This window comes from Xiphophorus couchianus, chromosome 2, assembly GCF_001444195.1.
Source record: "Xiphophorus couchianus chromosome 2, X_couchianus-1.0, whole genome shotgun sequence".
NCBI lineage: Eukaryota > Metazoa > Chordata > Actinopteri > Cyprinodontiformes > Poeciliidae > Xiphophorus > Xiphophorus couchianus.
The window spans coordinates 25,878,731-25,904,345 of record NC_040229.1 but is presented as its reverse complement, the minus strand read 5'-3'; the positions used below and the strand labels follow the sequence as shown (position 1 = coordinate 25,904,345).

Sequence of the window (25,615 nt, the reverse complement as noted above, 5' to 3'; positions counted from 1 at the left end):
CTGCAAAATCATATTTAACCTGGTTATATTCGATCAATATCAAAGATTGGGGTAAATACAGAATTCAATTTTCAACTGGTGGCTTCTTTTAAGAAGGGGAAAAATGTGAGCTTGTGTGAAAACAATGTTTGGTTTGTAAACCTAACATCTGGTTGTGTTACCCCTTTGGCAGTAAAATCTGCTATCAAATCCTGATAGACGGCTTCACTGTGGTGGGATTTTGGGCCAATTTTGGACTAGCTTTTTATTTATTTTTTGAGCCATCCAGAAGTGTTCTTCCTCTTCCTGCAGTGTGCTTGTGTTTAAGATCACAATGGGCAACCCCCCCCCCCAACAATCTACATCCAAAGGTTTTTTATGTAAGTCTTGGTCCTCATCAAGATTTTTTGTTCTTTCGGTCAGCAGTGGTTTATACCTTGACAATTCTCCCATGGATCTCTTCCTTACTATTAAACCTTGAACACTTACCTTTGCTGGACAGTTGATTTGTCCAGGGTGAACTGCACTTACCCAATGACTGCTTGTGAAAAGAAGGGGAAGGTTAAACTGTCCTGGGAAAAGTGAGGCCTAGAGCGCTTTTTATGTCGTTTTGGGTTCTTTTGTGACCTTCTAAATGAATCGTGGATTGGGTCTTAGAGCAATTTTGTTAGGTGTTTTGAAACCATTCCAGAGGAATATATGTCAATTACTTTGTTTCGCATCTGTCCTCGAATGTGTTTCAAATCAGACATTATTTGTTGCATTTTGAGATATTTTAGCCTAATTCATGTGGTCAAGTATTTTTTCAATTTGCAGGCTTGACTTCAAAGTGTGGCTCGTGAAGTTGAACTTGTTCTTTATAGATCTTTTTGTCATCTGTGTTGGAATTATTGTCTTTCTGTTTCCCACACTATTTCCTCTTTTTCTTTTCCATTTTTCTTCTTAATGTCTTTATAAATTTTACGCCTTTGAGGTCTGACTCAGACCGCAAAGACGTAAGTCGATCGTGCAATCACAACTTTCTGTAATTGTAGAACTCATAAGTGACTAATGTACAACAAATAACACTTTCTGGTGCATGTAAGAGATGGGAGGTAGGAAGAAATGTAAATTTCCCAGGACACCTGTGGGGCTTCATCAAAGGAAAGTGAGGTAAACACGGTGGAGGAGGATTAAAAGAATCGGTGATCCCAACTTAGGATTGTGAGGTGACCCAGGCTGCAGCTCCTCAGCTTTATCAGATCGGAGCCTCTCTCAGATGGAGTGATAAAAGGTGCTCTTTGAACGCCACATTGAGTCAAGACTAACAAGCCTGTCATGTCTTTTTATGGGAAGGAGAGCGGAGCACGCTGCTACTCGAGGGTCTGACATATACCGTGACTTGACACGTGTTGTTCTGCTTGCAAAACACTTGTAGTTGCTGCTTTTTGAATCAGCATATTGTCCTACAAGGTTTGAACTGCATTCGCATTTTCATTAATAATCTTTGATTTCAAGTAGCTCAATGCTGTAGGTTGTTCTCTACAACCAACTAGACAATGTGGCCAAACAATAGTTGGAAAAAAACTATGATTTTTCCAAATACATCAACATACATCTTGCAACTTGGTTGATTAGTGTGGAAATCATAACTCTTTAAGAATCATAAATAGCATCTCTAAATGCTATTTAGTAACATCACATAATTTTGAATGCTGCAAAATAGAGTTCACGTTTCAATCTGCCTTTAGCAACTTAAGAATCGCAGTCTCTGTTCGTATTCCCTTGATTTAAGGTACTTAACTATGACTCTTTAAGATTTCAAAAAAGTTTACCAGCCTTTCCAAATCCCAAACATTCCATGACAAGAGTTTGAACTTTGTCGTGTTACTTTTAGCCTATCTGTTATCTGCTGTTATCTCTTGCTCTATTTTGTGGCATTAAATAAAACAGACATGTTGCAGAATATTGTTTCCCTTTAAACAGCTACCTATACCTCATGTGTCGTCACTTAAATGCCTCGTTGACAGTGAAATAAACGAACTTTGTGTCTTCACACAGTAACCCTTTCCTCACCAAAGGGTGTTATTGTTACTGTGGCCTAGTAGTTCTTGTTACAGTGTGTTTACTGATTGGATGGAGCTCACATAGTCTTATTCCTGACAGCATATGATTTCTTGGTGCAATTTCAAACATTTCCATAGTCTTAAAGATTGTTTTCTAGCTGTATGTCCAACATATGGTGGACAAACTAAAAAAAACAACAGCGTAATTTCTATTAAAATGTACAGATATTATTGTAATTTTAGTTCATTTCAGTTGTTGCAGTAACCCAAGATGATACTTATTCCTAGAATAACAATTAGCTTTCTAATACAGTATATCCATGAAATTATTGACCCTGAGAGCATGTGATGTTGAGAGGCTGGATTTCCGTATTATTTTTGAAGGTACAATAGCGCCCTTTGTCAGGGTCAGTCATCTTTATGACTCTTTTCTTCTCTTTCTCTCTCTATGTGTCTGTGAAGAGGGCTCTTATTCGAAATCAAAACTGGGAACTGGAGTGCCGAATAGTTTGGCAGGTATGGGACTTTGAAGAGGTTTGAGGCTTTCAAAGGCCTTTTTAGGTTCAAACACATGGAAATGCAGACTGGCCAAGTGTGCCCCACTTGTCATACAGCTTCTCCCCACTTGTAAAGAAATAGTTTTTTCTTTAAACATTTGCTCACGGGTGGTCATTAATAATCTTCGTTTGGCTTTTGTTTTCCAGGCAATCCTTGAAGAAAACTCATGAAAGACCCAAAATTTAAAAAAAGATGTCAATCCTGTCCAACTGGAACAAAACACAAAATGTTTTTTAGCTTCACTAAATATTTAGAATGCTGAAATGCACTTATTTGAATTTTGTTGCATTTTACCAATCTTTGCTTTTATTCACAGATCCCAATTTTGGTAAGAGCTGTAATAACAAAAAGTATAAAAACAGCAACGATAACGTATTTTTCCTAAGCCATAAATTATCAGGAACAGTGTAAAGATTGTGCTGCTGTATGGGATAGAAAAATAAGATTTCTTTTCCATACATGTGCCACATTTTATACAGAAAAGATGTGTGACACTTTTAATTGACCTTAGCATTTTCTTTTCACATTTAGTTCAGTTGATGGAGCTGGAATTATAAAAACACCAGTGTTTATGGGTATATTGTAGAGCATCTAGATCCTTACCCTAACATCTGATAATCCCAGTCATTGCAGACTCAGCGCGTTTCATGACAGGCAGGGGTTAAACTCTTAAAATGATAAAATAGTGCATTTTTCCTGTACTCATCATCCCGGACAAGCCCCCAATTTGTTGGAGGCTGGATTAGAGACCATAATAAATAAAGGGAAGCAATGCATGGGAATAACTCACAATTTTAATTATTAAAGAAAAAACAAACAGAAACAAAATCCCCAAAATGACTGGCAGAAAAACAGAGAGAGAAGGAGAGTGATAGAGAAACACATACAAGTGGTGCCAGTTTCGTGAAATCAGCCTCCAATCAGTTTACCTGGAGCTCTGAAACACAAACATTAAAAAAGAAGACCAGAACAAAGCCCTTGGACTGTAACAAGACCTATTTGTGGGGGTTAAAGATCCAGAAGGGAAATCCAGACATCTGTCTCCCCAGTGTGTCTCTACAGCTCATTTTGCAAGTCATTCATTGGCCAGAGGGCATATTTAGTGAGTTGGGTACCATTGCCATTAGCCCTTTCAAAGAGAACAGTGAATGTTTCTTTACCAGATTGGAGCAATGGTTGAATTAAAAGAGATGAAGCTTCAATCCATCTTTCTCCTGCTTCATCCTGCCATCACTGATGAACAAGAGACCAAAATACTTACTACTATGGTTTCATTTATTGTTACATAGCTTACGTCCAGTCTTTTTCCTTCAATAATAGCGACCCTACTGAAGAGTGTTGCTATTACTGGGTTCTGGTGGTCCCTAGTCGGGTGTTAGGGCTGATCCCAAAAAAATGCTGGGTGCATCTCTGCTTTTCTACTCATTTTCCTTCTTACATGACATGTCAAACTACTGCCTTAACCCATTGTAGGTTACCATACCAACAAGAATTTCGACAGTTCTACCTTGTGGCAGTGAAAGTTTCCAAAACCTGTATGGTTTATTGAACAAATATGGTTAAAAGTGATCCAAAGGAACATCTGCACATGCATTTAACTGAGGTTAAGTTTCGTTTTCAATGTTGTGATCTTTGACATGTAGAAATCCTTTGTCGTGCATGTGCCATCAGTGTCAGAGTTGTCAGAATAGAAGTGGACTCGTAAGGACTTTTAAAGTGTTACCTCGATGGAATGTGATATTCTGTTATTTTAGCAGAGAGAACATGGCCATATATCTGTCTTCAGCAGCTTTTCTTCCCAGTGAGTATCTTCATGGACTGTTGATAAAAGCATCTATGTCACTGGATGAGCTGGTGAAAAAAAAGAGATTTAAACTGTCTTTTTTTTTGGTTTAATGGGTTAATGCAGTGTTTTGTCAGAAAGAGCTCAGACAGCCCCAAAAGTTCTCATTGACTGATATGTGTAGCAGTTGTATCAGTTTCCTTCCTCGCTCTCCCAGCCTGGGTGGTTTCACTGCTGTTGAGAATACCACTGTTGTAGGTAGCTGTTGAGTGGGTGATTAAAGTTACAAAGTGCTTTCTTGAGCCTGGTTCTAGATTCAAAAGCATCTATGGTAGAAGCTCACCAGGCTTGAATCACAGCACAGCTTTAATGACACACATTCTGCAGGGTATCTGTCTCTGAGCTTGCATGCCAATCTGTGTGTTGTCCTTCGAAAAGAGATAACCAAAAAGGATGAGGGTGTGTGCAGATAGGGGTAAATTCTTTACTGGTTGCCTCTCTCTGTGTTTTCTAACATCCAGTTGGAAACGGGCAAGAATTGAATAAAATCGAACTGTATATTTTTTCTAGTCCATTGCCAGAAATTTGATTCAAAACTTAAAAGAATTGGTGACTTGATTTGAGCTAAATTATGAGGCTTTTTATCCTCTTGAACTCACTCGAACATATATCGTCTCTAGGATTTTGAATTTTTCATGGCAGCGCCTCAGTTTTTTTAATTTTTATTTCTTTACATTTTCTCAACTTTCAATGAATTAGAAGAAGCAGCCAAGAGCCCCGTCGTAAATCTTGAAAAGCTGCAGAAATCCACACTTCAGGTGGGAGAATCTGTTTTCAGGACAACTATTTGTTGCCTTCTGAGTAGCAAGAAGAAAACCACAGTTGAAAGCCATGAAAAGTCCCTTTTTACTTTTCCCTCAAGCCATTTAGGACCACAGCATGCATGTGGAAGAAGGTGCTCTGGTCAGACGCGACCAAATTGTAACCCTTTGGGCTAGCTGCACAACGCTGTATAATGAACATGACACAAAACCTTGAACACACCACTCCACAGGGGGACATGTTGGTGACAGCATCATGATGTCGGGACAACAAAATAAAGAAGACATTAGAACATGGAATAAGCTAACTATGAGGCAGTGTAGAAGGATAGTTGTTGAAGGCTGTAAAAGACTTTAAGCAACACAGCCAGAGCTAAAATCTAACAGTTTCATCGAATTTTCGGGTGTTACAATAGCTTCTTCAGAGTCGAGACTTAATTCAATTTAAAACGAGATTTCCAAACAGTAGGTCAACTTTTGTGTTTATAAAGTGACAAAGTCTGAAGATGACATTAAAGTGCATATCATTTGTCTGGGCTGTCGGTGGATGAAGCACTTACTTCTGGAAGCTGTTGAACAGATAGTCAGAGGAATGGAAAGGAAACTCCTGTTTTTATGTGTGTTTTTCATCCCTGGCCTGCGCTGCATGTGTCTGTCAGGCTTCCTCCAGAGTTTGGGAGTGGTGTCTGCCTACTTGCAAGATCCCACTGTCTTTGCTGCTTACTACTTCTGAAAACCGTAGTGGCTCTTGTCATCAAATATGTCGATATATAGTCAATGTTTGCTACTGCATTTATTTACATGTGCAAAATTATAATATGAGTCCAAATCATGATTCCGATCCATTAAGTCTAAGCAGGCATTCTGACTACTGTCTGTCTCTGAATTGACAGCCAAGCATGACATGTAGCTGCTAATAATTGCACTCAGTGTCACCTGATTTAATGATAGCAGAATCTCTGGACAGGGCCCAAACAGAACTATACGCCATCAGGAACCTTAATGGCTTCCATGTGTCTGCCTGTCCGGAGGCTGTGGCCTTACTGAACCCCATGTGTTGTGTTGTTTTAGCCGTTCCCGAGACAGATTTCAGCTGGAGCTATTTTTCTGACGGTGTCTACTGTCTGGGCTGTCGCAACACATGTGGGCCGAGTGGAATGGTTAGAATAATTGGAGTGACGGTGGCTAACTAATTGGTGACCTGGGTGAAAGTTGGAGATAAGTGGCACTGGCAGGTGAGAAGCAGCTTTCTCTGAGGAAAGCCAGGTCTAAGAGACGAGTTGCTTGGAGAACCATTAGTGTTGTGACCTGGGGCTGCGGCTATTTATCAGAGATGAGCTAGACAGTAATGAAAACTGATGACCTGCTTTGTGCATGTCAAGGCCAAAGGTGCTTCTGCATTTTAAGTAGTTTTTTTAGGGGGGTCAAGGGTCATTCTAGGCTTAATGCTTTGGAAAACAGTTACTTCACCTGAGCTTAGCGACCTTTTCATAAAGATTGCTTGTTTGCATGATTGATTGGCTTGAGTCAAAACATTAAGGAGTTCAACTTGGAGTCCGCAATAAATTTACCTTTGGGGACAACAAAGCATAAATTATTGTCAAGTTCAATCTGGTAATTGAAATTAGATCAACCTGGTAAAAACCAGCTCTTTGTTCTACGCATTGCTTTGTGCAGAGAGTCTGGACCCCCAGCTGTTGAGAAAGATTGCTTGCTGAAGACGTCAACTCTGTCACTAACATTTGGCCGTGACATATGTAATGCGCCAGTTCGATGCTATGAAGGTTACCGGTAATTGCCTGCACTGTAAACGACCACACCTCGCAGCGAAGAGAGAAGTGCCGAGCCGAACAAGATAAATGTTAACGTTATTCCAATATTTGGAAGCGTGGCCAACACGGACTGAACGGCCATTGCAGCAGAGGACGTGTCAGACTACAGTTCTTACACAGCTCCGAAAAATTAACATCATTCACAAGCTCTCGTTCTGTTTTCCGATTGGCTCTGTTGAAATTCTACTGGAGAAATCCACTTCAATGGAGGAAAGTCCTGATGGAGCACTGAAAGGAGATGAGAATCTGGCAGAATTGTGTAGGAAGGTAATTAGACCAAAGTAATCTGGGTTAAACAGAATCACAAATTCACCACAAAATCATCTTCACTTCATTGAGATTTGTATAAAACATGTTTTTTAAAATGCCAGCAGACATTGCAATAGCAGCTTAACAATCCTTTTTCTATCTATTGAACTAAACACTTTTAGTTCTACCTGGTGTGCTGAAAGCCCACATCTTTCAGTGCGGTTGAAAACTACACCACTTGACTTTTAAAATCCGTCTTTGGCTGAAACAATTTGTTGTCTTTGCTTCTACCTGTCTAGCCACAGAATTGCACTTAATTGTGCCTCCGTCTGAAGGAGTTTGTAACATTTATCCCTTCTTGAGTTGCGCTGTCAGGTAATTTCAGTAAGCAGACTGTCTGACTTTGTATGGAGGCAAGGCAATACCAATATGTCTGAGGTATACGGCTTTTTTAATTATTACCCTGGGAATAAAGCTCAAACTCTCAGCAGGTCACTGTTAAAGAATGTTAATTAGCTCAACAATGAAATTTGAGTTTCCCTTTGTTCTCTCCTAAACTGGGATGTTTGGGAGAGTCAAAGCATCTGCATTTAAGTTGAAATCAATCTCTTTTTGGACAGACTGGTGTACTGTATGCACACAGTTCAAAGCGAAGACGCTTACACTGAGCGCTTCCTTGTTATAAACTAATTGAAATTCAACTCTTCATTGTAAAATGTGTAGAGATCTGAACTGAAATGCTGACATTGTACACAGCTGATTAGTGATTACATTATATGTAATACTGTCAAATCTTTTATAGCCAATACAAGTAATGTGTGTAGCACAATTGCTTGTTGCATGCTAGTTCAGGATCGTCTGTGTTCTTATGTCGGACAAGTGAGGAAAAAAAAAAGTTTATCAAGTTGACATTTCAGCCATCCAACATACTGTACATCTCACATATAGATATATGCCTTTTTTTCTTATGGAGCTCTCTGTTATGCTGGGATTTGGTGTTTGTGCATTACTTTTTGCTTTAAAAATGCTTAAGACCTTCAATATACTCATGCAAAAGAAACAAAGTTGGGTTGTAGGATAACTAATATACACCTAAAGTACTTTTTGCTTCTTTTGGCCTAAATTTGGTTTTGACCATCAGCTTCCTTAATGATTCAATCTCAGTTGTTCATGTAATATCAATCAATCCCAGACAAAACCTGAATATTTTATTTTTAAACTGTCTCACTGTGATCGTCTTGTGGCATGCTGATGAAATAATTTACACGGCAACAGGAGGCTAAAACTGCTGCTCATGTTGGTTGGTTGGTTTTTATGTAAAGCATTGGACACATGCAGGTTAGACATCTATTTCATGGACCTCTGTCACAAGTAACTCTGATTCCAATACTATTATACCTGGGACCATACAATATGCTCATCTCTTTTTTTCTCTTTCTTTCTGTATCGCTACTGTTTATATACAGGGTGGTAGTCCTCTGTGCCTTCGTAATCCCCTTGATGTCTGTATTGATGATTTTGTTAAAGAGGTTTAGTGTCGTAGGTTTGACACTAATGAGTTTCTTCCAGGAAAACACAAAGCTCTGTTCTGAGCCAGCAGGCAGGCCCGTGTGCAGGGGCACAGACGGGCTTGGCCGTAGCTCGGATGTTGAGACTGGCATGGGGCTGGGCCTCTCAGCGGCAAGAGCTGTGCATCGTTGTGCCAGAAAGTCACGCTCTGCCTCATGTACCCATTGAGGGCACTGCTTGAATAATCGTAGAGCACTAAATGGATTGACTCCCCACCATTTCCATCTTTTTTTTTTTCCGTCTTTCAAACAGATGGACACAATCTCTCTTTGTGTAAGACTATGGAAAAACTGAGTTTAGCGAGTACAATCGAAGTCTTCACCATCTCTGAGGACAAAGTTGAGGAGGCTCTCGTGGATGATGAACTTGAAACTACGTTTGGCTCTGAAGCATTGAAAGGCCTCCTTAGCGTCATTCATTTACTGCAGTAAAACAGGACTGATTTTACTGCATGAACTCAGTCCTATGTATATTTATTGTGTTGCTTAACACTAAATTGTTATCGTTTACTTAAAGAAATCTCCACCAGCTTCCACAACTAGATACCGACATTTTTCACCCTCCTTGTTGGCGAAATATCTCAAGCACAACTGTGAACATTAGTTTTCAATTGATTCTCAATTGGATTTAGGTCGGTACTTTGATTGGGCTATTTTAACACATGACCAATCTAGAGGTGTCAAGCTGTATTCTGTCAGTATAACAGCATCAGCAGTTTTATGAGTCCTGCTCATCACCTGATTATTTGAAATGAAGCAGAGAGAGACCTAGAAGTTTCAGGACACCAGTATGACCCGTCTGATGTGTTCCCGATTCTTCATGATGTTGTTTGAGCAGTTCAGCAATGTTCTCCAGCATCCCTCTGATGTATTCACTGGACAGATGGGCTTATGCTATTTTCTCTGAGATTAAATAATCACTAATGGACTACTACTGTTTACTAATGAAGTGGCTTACGGGGGGTGGGGAGATGGGGGGCTTAAACGTGTGACACTCTTCTGATTCTTGTTTGTAAAATAATGTTTTTGAGGTAAAATGTGAACAAATTCACTGTGTATGGATACTTTTTGGTGCAACTAAAGGAGGTAAAATTGTGCTTTCATCTTTTCCAGATCTGAATTATGTTGAACTCTGACAACCTTTAATTGTACTTTATTTTGACAGAACCTCATGTTGCATTTCCTGTAGGAAAATTAGATTAGTCTCCCTTGAGCTTAGAGACAGCTGGATGTCTTGTAACATCATGTGGTGATTCACTGCAAACCTAAATAGTTTTTTTTGGATCTGTTCTCTTGTTTTACCTCAAAAATGCAGTTTTGAGCTAACAACTTATATCACCTGCAGTCCTTTGGCTTTTGGAGTAGGCTTATCTGTTTTGTTTTTTTTAATGCTGCTTCTGGCTCTTTAGAAGTATCTTACTAAGCTCTTTCGGTCTCATGAATGTGTAATTAAATCCGCTTGAAACTTTCCAAGTTTTCCTCTTCCTTCCTTCCTTCCAATGGAACCCCCCCCCAAAAAACCTGCCTACGCTTTTAGTCTACCCCTGTCTCCCTCTTTTAACTTCACCCTGTCACGGTGAAGGAATCTCTTGTTTGGAGCCAGCTCAACACGTGCAGTTCAGCTGAAAGAACTGAGCCTGTTCAATATGCGCGGTATTCGGCTGTCATTCTGGTTGGGCGACTGCTGCTGAAGGCATTCATTTCAGTGCTTGCAAATGAAATTGTTGCACTCTGGGACTAAATACATTTGATTTGTTCCTTTCAACATAATCTATTTTTTTTTCTTTGCCACCATTTCACAGAAACGACTGACCAGGCTCATAGTAAGGTTAAGCAGTGACTGCAGTCTTCTGGTAAAACTGCTGCACACTCATATAACACAATAACTATATGACTATTAACTTTTACTTCACCTCTCATTTTCAGCTTTGAGATGCTTAATGTTTTTTTGTTTTTGTTTGCATGTACAGTCAGTCTTAAATCAATACCTGAGCTTTGACTCTGCCCTGGATGTTTTGGGTTGGGCCATTATCATGTTTAAGGGTCTAATTCTGCTTTAGATGTTTTTTTTGTTTTTTTTTGCAGATGCTCTCAGATTTTTCCCAAACATCCTCTACAACACAACATCATTGATGGTGGACTCTGTGATGGTGTTCTGGTCAGGACATCATCACACTTCCAACACTGTGCTTCACGGTCGACATGAATTATTTCTGCATTTCTTGTCTTGGTCTACATTCATCTTGACAAACACTCGGCGTTTTCTTTCATTTCAATGGTCAGGAGCACAACAAACTAAATGCCTGAGGTTTAAACAATCCAAACACCTTCAACAAGCTGAATAATGATAAATTTATTCAATATGATGTTGTTTGACATTAGCCATTTTAAATGGGAATAAATTTGAGGATGACCATTTATTATTGTTATTATTATTATTATTATTTTTTTTAACAAAAAATCATTCATTTTAACCACATTTTTACAGAAAATGTCTTGCACAAATATTCTTTACGTGAATGTATCGTATGTTTAGATGCCATACAAGTAAATTTTGAAAAATATGTCTCACTTTGAAACCATTTCTATCAGTCATATTGTACAATAGTTGATTTTCCTGATCGTCCTGATTTCCAAAAGTATTTAGATTTTTTTTTCTCTCTCTTTTTTCGTTAAAACAGAAAACTCCAAGAGGTCGGCCTCTTTTGAGAGGAGAGGGAATATGGCTGAGGAGCTGGATTCTCTTACAGCCACAATCAACCAGCATCACATTGATGGAAACGGCACCAGGCGTGACGGCACGACCACCCCGCGGCGACGCAAGCGCTTCCTCTCCTACCCCCGCTACGTTGAGCTGATGGTGACGGCAGACGCCAAAATGGCCCGTCACCACGGACGCAACCTGGAGCACTACATCTTAACAATCATGTCAGTAGTAAGTAAAATAATGCTTCTTTTTATGTTGTTTGGATTTTTTTTTGCCATTTGCATAATTTAGCATCTTGAAGTCAATTTTTTCACTATATCCAAGCTAAGGAGCCATTGATTGTTACTGTTTTACACTCTTGTTACTCTCAAATACTTTTCTAAGCCAGTTTTGAGCATCTTGATCCTAGTTTTGAGAACCAGATTCTGTACACAGAACAAGAGCTTTACAGTATGTAATGTAAACACAAACTGCATCTAATTTTTTTCCCTTTGCTGCAATCTGTTAAGTGATTACTGATTGCTTATTGCTCACACATCTCAAAATCTTTTTTTGTAAATATAATAATTCAAAATTGTGCTGAACTTACATTTCTGCGTTCAGTTGGTTCTTGCTAAAAAACAAAACATTTTGATTTCCATATCCCCAGATTGCACAGTGCGCAGTGCAACAGCTATAGCATAATGGTCTAGCCTCCTAAACAACCTAGCAAACCCATCCAGAAAAATCTAACCAGATGGCAAAGTGTGCCAAAGAAAAGATAAAAGCACAGACACATCCAGAGCAAAATAATAATAAAAAAACCTTCGCCGTAACTAAATACTATCTGTAAGGGGTAAAAATATAAACAGATTTATTTTTTTTTGTATTTACACTCACTGTTTAAAGCTTCAAAGTTTACAGTTAGAAATCTTGGTTGTAAACCTTGTGGCGGCTTTGGCTTAATGCAGCCATTGCCACAGCGGCCTGGTTGACTGGGCCTACTCTGACTCAGCCGCTGGACCTTTTATGAGCCGTCTAACAATTAATCTACTCACAGAATTATTAAACGTCTCAGTCAAACGGTGTGAAACGGGATAGGTAGATGGATTGGACTGAATGTTCCTTCTGCCACCTCTGTCCGGTTTCATTAACAGTAGATTTAAAGAACTTATTAACCTATGCGAGAGCAATGATTGTCAATGTTGTGTTGTTGTTAAACAGAGTACGGTCAGTGATAAATGCCGATGTGCTAATTTTTTGTTGCACAGGTCTAAGTATGAGTCAGTCTGAGAGTCCCATGATGTGAAAACCTTAAAAAAATATATATAAATTTTGCTTTTATTTGAGCAGAAATAGCTTTGTTATTTTAAACATGTGTCTATTGCTCTTGATATTGACTTTGTCCAGAGATTAAGCCTGGAGCCACATGTGGGTATTTGGACTCTAAATACCTTTGACCAAAATGCATAGAAAAGAGCATCGTTCATAAATATAGAGGCAAAAAAAAGGTTATGGTTTTAAATTTTAGTGTGTTTTTGCATTTTTCTAGCAATATATCCATGTAATTTCCACAACTATGTCACCTAGAAATAACAAACTATACTTTTATTTCTTTTTGTCCTTAGTCTCCAAACTAGCCACTTCCCCCATTAATATCTACATTTACAGGAATTTCTGCTAACCAGATAAATTCATCCTTATTTTTCCAAAGTTTATTTTTTTGTTATTTAAAACCTAGAAGTATAAGTAAAACAACGTCACTTTAACTGCAGAACAAACTGATTTTACGTTATAGATACTCATAAAAATCGATAAGCGACTGTTTTTAAAAGTTCATTTCGGTTTTTCGGTTTCAAATGAACTCAATCTTTGTCCCTTCTGCCTCAAACTGTTTCTGAGAGGCCATTTGTCTTGTCAGTGTGTGTCCTTCGATATTCAGGTCGAAGATAGGTGTAAGCAAACGTATAGCGGAAACTGTAAATGTACTCTGTGATAGAACAATATTTAGCTTTTAAAATGCTTAGAAAACATTTATCTGCAGCTTTTTTAAAAATGCTTCTTAGTACATTTCCATTTGTGTTTAGTTACTGCCTTATCAAAGATCCTGCAGGCTGCAGTGCCTTCACATAATAACACGCACTGGAGCGAGAGGAAATGGACCAACATCTCATATGTCACTCTTAAAGTAAGAGCTTCCAAAGACAAGCTCCCAGTGTGTAGGCCGAGGCCACGTTTGCCTCCCCTCAGGCTAAGACAAGCTAAATGTTTATGGTGGACTAATGAGTTCCTGTCATGAGGCCGGACACAGCCTCCGGAGACGCCTGGCCAACCGTGACAGGGGTGCTCAAGAACAGCAGGAGAGGGACGAGATATCTTGCCTGTTAATCTTAAGCAAAGAGGCATTTTTGCCATTAACCAAATCAAGCCAAAAGAATAGTTGGCAAAAAAACGCAAAAGTTGTTTTTCCCCACCTCACTTTAAACATGACACACTGTGTTCTGGGGGCAGGCTAGTGGAGATTTTGTCCACATTTTTTTTGTCTGTGTGTTTCGTCTCTGTTACAGGTAGCAGCAGTGTACAGGGACCCCAGTGTAGGGAACCTCATTAACATCATGGTAGTCAAGCTAGTCATCATCCACAATGAGCAGGTGGGTACAACTAGCCCTCAATGCTCCCTATATGCGGGTCTTCGGTATATGGCTGACATCATCGCAGGTGTTTGTGGTTTGGAGGGTTTTTTTCCCCCTTCCCCAAGGAACCTGCTTGAAATGACTCCGCCTTCCTTGTCATTCTCAAATCTCATGAGAGGTCTCCTTGGAGAACAGGTGATACTGTGGGGAAGCACCTGCAGGAGACGCATTCTGGACTTTTATCAATTTTGAAAACATGCATGAATGTACAGAGAGGCGGTTAGTAAAATAAGGAAGGTGGAAAGAATAAAACGTTCTCACTAAAACTAGGAAGATAGAGCACACCACACCAGCTCTAAAGTCTCTGGCTCCCTGCAGCTCAGAGAATACACTATAAAATATTGGTAGTTTATAAACTACTGAATGGCTTAGCACCACAATACATTAAAGATCTGCTGTTGTTGTATCAACCTTCCAGACCTCTCATATCTTCTGGTTCTGGTCTGCTCTGCATCCCCAGAACCAGAACCATACATAGAGAGGCAGCATTCAGCTTCTATGCACCACAAATCTGGAACAAGCTTCCAGAAAACTGCAAAACTGCTGAAACACGGAGTTCCTTTAAATTTAGACTAAAGACTCAGCTGTTTGGAGTTGCCTTTGAAACTTAAACAATTACAAATTTCATGATGGAACTTGACTTAATGTCATGTTTCGATTGTTGATTCTATGTTACATGACTTTGTGTTTTTTGTGTTTTTATGATGTAAAGCACTTTGAAATGCCTTGCTGCTGAAATGTGCTGTCCAAATAAAATTTGATTGATTTGATTTATTCATTGAACGAAACAAAATCACCTGTGGTGAATGATGCATTCGTTTAGAAGAACCTATTTTATTCAGCAGGAACTTAAAGGGCCAATTCGGGGTTTTTGAGTTGAGCCACTCCTAAAAGGTTTTAGTCTTAGCTACGGTAGATCAATCTACTAGAATTTTTATTTAACATAAAGCAGACTTCTACAGTCTTAAAAAGTAAGATAGTAAACACATTGTAGTAGATTATTAAGATTCTAGAGATGTCCAGCAAGAAGATTCTGGGTTTGAAACCCGACCTTTTTGGATGAAGTTTGCATCTTCATGCGTGGGTTCTCCCTGGGTACTTTTTTGTGGCTTCTTCTCGCACTCCAATATAAAACATAACTCTCAGGTCAATTGAATACTCTAAATTGTTCTTAGATGTGAGTGTGTGCATTGTTGTTTGTCATGTAAGTTATATTTTATTAAGTTTTACTAGACTTTATTTTTAGATAGTTTCTTTACAGAGATATTTTTCATTCTTGGTGTGTGCTTCACATAGGATGATCTTTGGTGGCGGACTGCCTCCAACAGCTACATACTGTGCAGAAGAAAATCATTTACTTCCTTGTAAAGAACCATCTAATGCAAACAGGAGGGAAGTTTGAGGGTTTATAAATTAATTCGCTGACACTTGAGATTAGCTGTGGTCTCTCCAGGTGTAGCTGTTAGCTTCAGCCTCAGAGGAACCAAAGAGAGCTGTCGACTTCAGATAATATAGGAATTACTTCCAGTCTCTTAACAGACGCACACATAAAATAAACTGATTCCATCTCTTTGAGTAGCTAAATCTGGCATTATCGCTGCATGCGTTGACCCCTGCTCCACTAAAACAGGAAGGACCCACAGTGAACTTCAACGCTGCCACCACTCTCCACAACTTCTGTGTCTGGCAGCAGAGCCAGAACATCCAGGACGACAGCCATCCTTCTCACCACGACACCGCGCTTCTCATCACCCGGTACGTTCCTCAAAATAACGCCAACTTCTTCAAGCAAGCGCACGCGTACGAAGATTATTTCTCCTCTCTCTCCAGGGAAGACATCTGCCGTGCAAAAGATAAATGTGACACTTTAGGTAAACTTCACCATTTATTTATTTTTTACTTTTTGTATTTTGTACATATCTTCATCTTCGGGTTCCTTTCTATGAAATTTTCCACCTCACTTCCAAACACTCAAAACTATTCCGTGTCTCTTGGTCAGCTAATAATATTAAGAGGGGATTTGTTTTCTGTGAGTTGGGTTGGGTTTAACAGGTAAGCATTTTCCTTCAAATAGTTGCAATTTTGTGAGTTTCTGTATGCGGGTGTGTGTGTGTGTCCTTCTGTGTAGGACTCGCAGAGCTCGGCACCATGTGTGATCCGTTCCGCAGCTGCTCCATCAGTGAAGAAAATGGAATTAGTGCCTCTTTCACCATCGCTCATGAGCTGGGCCATGTGTAAGTTGCAGCTTAAAGCCCGAAGCAACCTCTTTCACCTCTACCCGCACACGCACGCCTGCACGCGTGCACACCCCGTCTCACCCCTCGCAGACTACCTTGACAACAAAAGCTCCCTTATGAAGAGATGCAGGGTGCAGCAGCCACAGGTGCAAAACATAATAAAGTAAAAAAAAAAAAAAGTCTCCTAATAACACGCGGGCCTGCAATATTCTATAATACAGATCAAGTCCTTGACAATGGCAAGGTTAGATGGATTTTAGTGTGGATATGATTGAAAACCCCCCTGCAGTGCCTTGCAAGGATATTCACATTTTGTCACAATGCAACAAACTTCAGTGTGCTTTAAACGAAAGACTGGCACAAACAATCACACAATTGAAGTGAAAGGAAAAGAAATTGTGCTTAAGACCTTTCTTTTTACAAGAAAAACACTAAACTAAGGGGCATGCATTTATATTCAGCCCCATTTATTTTGATGCCACCTAAATAAAATCCAGTTTCAGCTGCATGCCATTGCCCCCTATGTTTTTACACATGTGGACTTATTTACTAATGATTTGTAAATACACTGGGTTACATTCTTTTTTTTTATTTTTTATTTTCCATTTATCTTTATGTACTGCAAAAACAAAAAGAAAAAAAATCTTACAAGGTATTTTTTGGCTTAGTTTCTATTCCAAATATTTTAGTGCACTTAAAATAAGCAAAACTAAGTTTCAAGTAAATTTTTAGCAATATATAGGAGCTTTATTAAGTCAATAATTCTTTAGTATTGATGAAAAGGTACAAGCTTTAAGTGAAATTTTGATGTTTGGTTCCACTGGCAGATTATTTCATTTAACACTTGTGCCCTTTTTCCATCAAAATTAAGGAATTATTGACTTAAAACAAGCAGGGTGCTTGTAAGTTAGCTTTGCCTTACTTCGAGATATTTGCACTAAAAACTAGACTTAAAATACCTGATAAAATGTGTTTTTGCATCGAAATTTTGTCGTTTTGCTATAGCTCTGTAATGTTTTTCCCGTTTTCTGCCGAGTAGAAGTGTTAACGATTGCTACAGACAAAGAGCAAGCACAAGGCTGCGTGTTGGGTTCTCACTCACAAGCCGTTCTCTCTTTACTCATCGCTCCCAAAGATTCACGAAACAACATGTGGACGTCACAGCGCCATCCTGTGCGAATCGTCTAATGCGAAGCGACAGCCGTGACATCACGACGTGCGCGTCTGGCAGAGTTGTTGTTTCCATAACAAGCAAACACTGACACATGTGTCACGTTAGAAAACGACCTGTATGAATTATCCGTCTCAAAATGGCCGAGTCAAAACACATGACCTTATCTCCAGTGAGGAGTGCTGTTTATTTCAAGCATTCTTCTGAGGCCGCGGATCCCGGTAAAAAAAAAAAAAAAAAATCACGTTTTGCCTCTGCAGTCTTGAGGTTCTGGTTTCAGGTGATCTTAATAAGGTGCAATTTGAGAAGCGTTATTTTCTACTTCTTCCTTAGACGAGGAGCTTAATTCATAGGTGATTTTCCGTCACTGCGAAGCTCGCCCTTTTGCCAAGTTTTCTCTTTTTTCTCCTTTTGTCTCCTCCTGCCCACCTACTTTGCAGAGTGTAATCAGGGAAATAAAGGAGAGATTTTCTTTCTTGTCTGGCTCCAGATAGTGAAAAGGACCAGTGTCAGTGTGTGAGTCGCAGCTCGAGAATGGCAGATATTCTTCTCTACCTCCTCTGTCACGCTCACACATTCTTCCAGTGGAGCAATTGAGCCAGAGTATCAGCAGATGGAAGCGTCTCGCTCCCTCCCCTCTTTTTTTTTTTTTTTTTTCGCTCCCAACTCATGTGGATCTGTTTATACTAAAGTTCAAGCAGCTGGAGGCCCAGTTGGCTCAGACTCTCGCTGAGAGTTGATGGCGGTATGAGCCCTCCGGTGCGTTCAGCGCACTGGGAAAGCCAGCGTGGGGTGGAGGGAGTCGCCCGAGAGTGCTGTGGATTAGAGTAAGATCCCAGCCTAATGGATGGGATCACTAATAGCCATCGTGGGGATTTGACTAGCGTCACTTGATAGGTATTTAAAAAGTGATGTAGGTAATCACTTTAAACACAAATTAAGATATTTCTTTTTGGGGGGCGGGGGCCATCACGCTTGGGCAACTACAACTTCATCTTCGTTGGATAGTTCCATACCAGTCAGACTGGATGGAACAATCACACATTTTCCCAACTGGATTCAGGGTTTGACTTTGACTGGACCATTCTAACATATGAATATGTGTTAAATCAAACCATTCCATCACAGCTATAGCATTATAGGCACTGTATGGATTGGACTTAGGGGCTGCATGCTACACTTGATGCAATATGTTTGTTCACTTCATAGTTATGCACATATATACTGTATGACCATTTGTCATACAAAACTGAACTACATTACATCTAGTGGTTGTGCTGTGAAAAAGCTAATTTTTCAGGGCTCATACCGCCATCAACAACGCACATACCATGTAGCAATCCCTCTCGTTTCAAGGAGCCATGACTCGGCTGAGCCGTTGCTCGAAGTCATTTAATTAGAGAAACGTGTTTTCTCTCATGCAGAGCATCCATCTAATAAAACCGCATTATGGGATTTGGAATAATGGGTTTACTTTGCGAAGAGCTCCGAATTAAATTGTGAATTTGCGGACAGAATTTTGTCCTTTATTGATATTGCCGTAAAACCGTGCGATTTACGATCGAATTAGACTAAAAGCCTCCCATGTCACGCTTTCAGCTAATGTAGTCATTTTACGAGTCAGACGAATCACCTAAACGCTCATAAGTCACTTCATCTCTTTTTATGAAAAGGAGGAAATTTGACTGAAGATTAGTAACACATAGTGCAAATGTATTGAAACACAAAGCAGTGTATGTTTTTTTTATTACGAGAATAAAGTCATGTTACAAGAGCTAAAGTCGTACAACAATAAAGTCGAAATAATACAAAAACAAAGTAATAATACTACCAGAACACAGTCGTAATAATGCAAAAATAAAGTTGCATTACATTAGAGTCACAATAATGTGAGGATAAAGTTTTATGAGAAGTCCTATATGGAATATAATAAAAAAAATAAAATGAGAAATGCCGTAAACATCTTGTGAAGTTATACTTTGGTATAAGTTTGACAAATAAGGAAATATGTAATCTTTTAACACATCAACATGAAATTATTATTAATATCAGTAGCAGGACTTTGAAATGATCGTTCAAACGACAGAGTCTATTTCAAAGACTGTACTTGTCACATCAGATCACAACAACTCTATCAAAGCTTCCTTGTCATTACTACTTTTTTCTCATGATTTGAAGGTTTTCTTCTGGTAAAATTGTATCTTTATTCTGCTAATTTTATGACTATACTCTCAAAATAATAAATAAAAATGTAATTCTTATAGCCTGACCCTGATACTTTGTCGCACATCTCATGGAACGGATGATTAAAATAAAATCCACTTTTTGAAGATATTGTTGCGTACTTTTTTTTTTTTTTAAAGAGAGAACAAAAAATTATCAAACCCTGAAATTGGATCTGGTTTGCAAAATTCAGATTTAATTTTTAAGCCATATCGCCCAGCCCTAGAATAGATAAATCAAAATCTATCTATGACTTCAAAAGGTCCAGCTGGTTATTACACGACACGATATGATAAAAGGATTTAAAAACCTGATTCGTTATCCTCTTTTTATTGATACCAGGAAATATTCATCATCTTTAATCACTGGAGTTTACCTGCTGGTCCCGTTCAGGGCAGGTTTGATTTTGTTAGTGTTATCCATCAGCAACCCCCTTTGCGTGCGCACAGCTGACTGTGCCAGAGGCTTAATAGTTTCTTGGGCGTTTGCCCTCAGGCCTTCGGCCCCTGCAGGGTGGGCCTCATGCCAGTCGAGCTGGATCTTGTTTTTGTGGCCGTGTGGACCGACCCTCGGCAACAGAACCAGAGTCCGTACTGTACGTTCGCTGGCCCACATCCTGTTATAAACATCTGAGACATCATACAGCTGCATGGATTCCTGTGTGTGTAAGTATAAGTGGGTCGCTCTTTCTGAGTGCTCATGGGTTGTGGGGAAAACTGCAGCATAAAATAGGTCTTCAGTCTGCAGTGTATCTGTGTGTTCCTACCTCTTCCCTGCCTTAAGCCCTTTGAGAATGTGAGGTGGTGAGCTCTGGCCTCCGAGGGGTGAGCTGGAGGTGGTTCTCACTAGCGTAGTGACGTTAATCGATGCTGATCGATGCAAAGTGCAGTGACAGTTTGCATGAAAAGTAGCTCCCCCTACTGGTCAGTTAAAGTTGTATTAAAAGGCAAGAAGTAAAGAAGTTTTAAATGTTTAGGAATGTCTCACATGAAGAAGATTTATTTGTGGGGAAACAAAACAAAACAAGAGAAAGGTGTTTGAGCTGCATGGTAACAGTATCTCTCCTGATAAATGGATTGCTCTAGTTTCAACAAGACCTTTAAGATGTGTGTCTAATCCCTCCTTTTACAACTCTGTGCTTCAGGTTCAACATGCCTCATGACGACAATCCCAAGTGCAGAGAGGCGAGCATGAAGCACCAGTATCACGTCATGGCTCCCACCCTCAACTACGACACCAACCCGTGGTCGTGGTCCAAGTGCAGTCGCAAATACATCACAGAGTTTCTAGAGTAGGTGCATTTGGCTTTTCTGTTTTTTTGCTCTCAATACACCTCATTTATTTTATCTGGATCTTATAGATCACATTTGTCAATCTCACGGTCTGGGGCCCAGTCTGGGCCGCTATGGCTTTTATTTTGTGGCCCTTTAGACAATGAAGGGACACGCAACAAGATAATATTATTCTAACAAGGCTGTTTTTGTCTGTATACTGCCAAATCACAGCAATGTGCAAACATGTTCAAACTGATTGGATTTTTAAGAAGTACTGATCAAATGCAGACAGCAATTTGTTCATATTTTAACAGTTTTGTTCATGGGGTTTTATTAATACACTGTGCCACAAGAGTTTCACCCCCCTGTTATATACCAACTCTGAAACTTTAATGTGCGTTTGCATTGTGCTCTCTTTTTATTGCTTTGATAGGAATCCCTAGAAGCCCCCCCCCCACTACAGCCAAGTTCCTTCAGAAATCACCTAATTATTAAAAAAAAGCCCATCTGTGTTTGATTTAAACAGTTTAAATACAGCTGTTCAGAGGTTTGTTTGAGATCTGTAGTGAACAAACTGCATCCCGAAGAACAACGAGCCCAGCAGACATAGGCAGAGATAAAGTGGAGAAGTTTAAAGCGAGGCTCGGTTATAAAACATCAAAAGCCTTGGAATCCTCACAGAGCTCTGTTTAAAGAAAGGCTTAAGACGTTCCATGTAAACTTTCCCACAAGTCACAGGGACGACATGGAGAAACCTGCAAGCGAATTTGCTCTAATCAGACCAAACCAAAGTTGAGCTTGTTGGCCTACATGGTAAAGCATGGCGGTGGGAGCATCATGCTGCGGGGAGACTTTCTTTTAACACTAGCTGGGAAATGGTTCCATTCACACTTCTATGGAAAAATTCTATATTAATTAACTAAGGGCTGTTGAGTAAAATCTTAATGAAACACACTGACAATTATGGTGGTAACATGAAAAAAAACAGGACAACTTTCAGGGGTATGAAATCTTTTTCAAAGCGTTGGTTTTCTCAGGAAGCAGAAAGAGCACATTCTTCACTCTTTTGGCAGCAGCTTCTCTCATGACGTAGCCCACAACACAAATAGGTCCTATGTCTCCGTCAGAACTTTAAAGACAGGTCGGCGCAATATAAACCGTGCGGAGTTGTTATTGCCTGGTGTTGAAAGAGTATTTCCTGTTTGAATCTGGGGTGGTGAGGGGTTTGGGGGAGGAGTTCTGCCTCAGCTGACCTGAGACATAAATCTACGCCTTCAGAAATCTCTTCACTCAAACGGGACGTCAAGGCTCCCGCTCGGTAACTCCTCGCCCGCATCGTCGTCAGAGATCCTGCTAAAAGGACTTCTCTTTCAAATGGGAAATGCCAGTTGCTGTAAGATCCTCCCTCAACATGACCCTTTCATCCATCCTCCCCTACTTTTCCACTGATAATTGCGGGGGCCCGTTCTCACAAAGAACAGTCTTTTTTTGGTTGAACAGATGCATCTTTAGTGCACAGACCAGACGAGTTTGGCGCTGCCTCACTTGGAGTCGCGCTCTGCATAGTTTCCAGTCAGCGATGACCTTAGCATTGAGCAGTCAGCCAAAATAAAATGAAGGAGAATCCCTGTCAATGTCTTTTTTTCATTTCTGGTGCATTATAAAAGTGTTTCAGGAAAAGAAAAACTCTCCAGGAACATAACATACAGTGCATCAAGAAGGTATTCAGAGCACTTCACTTTTTCCATATTTTATGTTAGAGCCTTATTCCAAAAGGTTCTTGAGGTTCCAAGAACCTTTTGAGGTTCCAAAAGGTTTTTGTTTGCAAATTTATTGAAAATAGAAAACCAAGAAATCCCATTGACGTGATTACGGCTGTAGCACTACAAAATGCGAAAAGCACTGGGAATAGTTTCCAGATGCACTGCATGCAGTCATATTCAATAAACTGGAATATTACTGAAAATTCAAATATTTCAGTACCACAAATCACTAGATGGTTTATAAATTATTAGACACATATTGGTGTTTCCAAACCTTTATTTCTGTTGTTTACGATGGTTTTGCACATCCAGCAATGCTTGAGATTACAATATTAGATCAGACCAATAAGAAAAACACCAAAAAGTATATTTAACACTTGATTAAATGCTATTTTCAAAAGATACTTTTAATTTTACAAGCACGCCTCATAAAGCGCACATTCTAACTATTCACATTTTTTTGATATGGCAGTACAGTGTAAAATGTAGGTATAAATAGAGAAAAGCAGCCCCGTACGGTGGGAAAAGTCCGCTGGGTTTTTCTCAACCCAACAATAAGGGAACATGGATTCCACCCATCATTTCTACAGTACCACTTCTGCTCAGTGGGCTGACCTGGTCAAGTACATGAGTGTCTTGGCAATAAAGAGCCAATTCAACCCTGGTCTTCTCTACCAATTCAACATTTTCTCCTCACAGGCCAAAGGAATCCTCTTCTCCCTCTCTTTGTCTCACTTATGCTGTAATCACGTGTGACAGGTTCTCACACCTGGAAGTTGATGAAAAGTGTCCTGTTGTATCTCAGCTTTACTATGTGGCCACATCAAAAATAATGAAGCTATTCATTACTTTTCGGGCTCTGTGTTTGTCGATTTAAGCCAAAAAACTCAGACTGTTGCCCGCCTAGCAACTGCAGACAGCTAATTTTCAAAACATTTGGTATAAAATGACCAAAACAGCAAATGTTCTAAAATAGCGGCTGAAGAAAATGATCGGTACCCTACAAAGTGTATCTCTCTGCTGTGGCAGACTAAATGAACAGCTTACGTTCCGATCTAGACAATAGTTGCATCTTTAACAACCTCATGCAGCTTTTGTGCTTTTATTTCTTCTTCATTCAGTAGCATCATCCACAACGAAGAGTGTTATAGTCCAAGTTGGTAGTGCTCCAGTATGGCACATGCACTGATAGACAAAAAAAAAAAAATCACATTTTTTATTTTATTTTCTATCCAGCTGGTTTCTGGTCAGTGCTGGTCATCTACCAATTTTTTATTTTTACTTGTATGGACGATCTGCTGCCACTTAGCTTCATGTGATGTACCGTTGCAGTCTCTATGCAATTTTGTACATTAACTCAGACTGAAGACTCAGAAACTAAGATTTCTTTAAAAAAAAAAAAAAAGTTTATATTTCCCTTGAAAAATGATCACAATGACCCCTTCTGTCTCTGATGGTCCTGGTTGTAATAATCACATGGGTCAGGACACTCAGATGATTAGCCGCTGAAAGACGCTTCAATATGGAAAGGCCTGCATGGGTCTTCAACAAGCTGCCCTTTATTTTCCATTAACAATACGTTCCGCTGCTGCTATACTCTTCGTATAGAGACCCACTCCTTCTGGCAGGCTTCGTACGCCGCAGTGTCATACCTCGCTCCTGGAAATGAAAGGACAAAGAAACAAAGTGACTGTAACCCCAGATAATCCCGTATAATTATTGGCCTGTCACATCAGCTGGTTGCTTTGTGAAGCAGGTGTTTCAGCCGCTCAATCCCGAATGAGATCGTCAGAGCGGTGCAGACATGTTGTGTAACTACACATCTATACACGTCTCATTGGAGACTTTCCTCTTTTTTTTCTTCTCCCCGCCCCAGAGTAAACAAAAAAAGAAGAGGTCCTTTGTGGCTCGGCTCACTTTGCCAACATGTTTGATGGGAGCCTTTTCACGGCCGTGAAGGCTGATGACTTTACATGCAGGCGGCCGGCGCGCATACGTTGGGTCCAGCTGTGCTTTTGTTGTCTCTTTGTTCCTAACCTTGTGGCTCAGGGTGGAGGTGATTTACAGTACAATCCGTTATCATACAGAAATATTCACAAATTGATTTAGCTTGTGTCAAGTTGCGATGGGATTCTAAATTACTGTAGTTGGCAGGTTTCAGCTTAAAAAATGCCTGTAGGATCGTAATTATTGTCAAAATATAAACCCTGTTCCTTCTGCTGTCTAAGGCTGTTTTGACCCATTTTTCTAAGAGATGTAATATATTAATAGAGACAATATTTACCAATAGACTCGAAGGAGTTAGTCTCTTTAGGTAACTGTCCAGACCACCCACAGACATGTTTACTTTGCCTTTATGACACAGATGACACTGAGATGTTCAACCTTTTTAGGTTCATGAAATACTGTATTACCTTGAAATTACCCAGTGAGTGCACATTTCATGGTAACTATGGTGAGGCTTAGTGCTTTTCTGTTTTATTTCTTTTGATACACACTCTTCCCGTCTGTCAGCACTGGATACGGGGAGTGCCTCCTGGATGAGCCCGTCGGCAGAACATATGAGCTTCCCACACTCCTGCCCGGCCAGATATACAACGCCAACAAACAGTGCGAGCTGATGTTTGGGCCTGGCTCCCAAATTTGCCCCTACATGGTAAGTCGACATATATAAAACAAATAAAAAAATTAATGAAGATGTCAGAAGGAGTAAAATTAAGCCCAAATTGTACA

General features: G+C 39.8%; 1 protein-coding gene across 3 annotated transcripts in view; it reads left to right on the top strand.

The window, feature by feature from the left end:
• LOC114153006 (A disintegrin and metalloproteinase with thrombospondin motifs 20) overlaps positions 1–25,615 on the top strand; it is a 96,088-nt gene that overhangs the window by 8,475 nt on the left and 61,998 nt on the right. For 2 of the 3 annotated variants that reach the window (XR_003597256.1, XM_028031219.1), the window contains exons 4-10: positions 11,517–11,770; positions 14,089–14,172; positions 15,845–15,969; positions 16,045–16,085; positions 16,343–16,448; positions 20,990–21,136; positions 25,397–25,538. Coding sequence is in view for 2 of the 3 variants with exons in the window: in XM_028031219.1 (XP_027887020.1) it covers positions 11,517–11,770; positions 14,089–14,172; positions 15,845–15,969; positions 16,045–16,085; positions 16,343–16,448; positions 20,990–21,136; positions 25,397–25,538 (899 nt within the window). In the remaining variant the exon portion in view is untranslated. Of the gene's footprint in view, positions 1–11,516; positions 11,771–14,088; positions 14,173–15,844; positions 15,970–16,044; positions 16,086–16,342; positions 16,449–20,989; positions 21,137–25,396; positions 25,539–25,615 lie in introns of those variants that run through there. The other variant, XM_028031232.1, reaches the window with a different exon arrangement.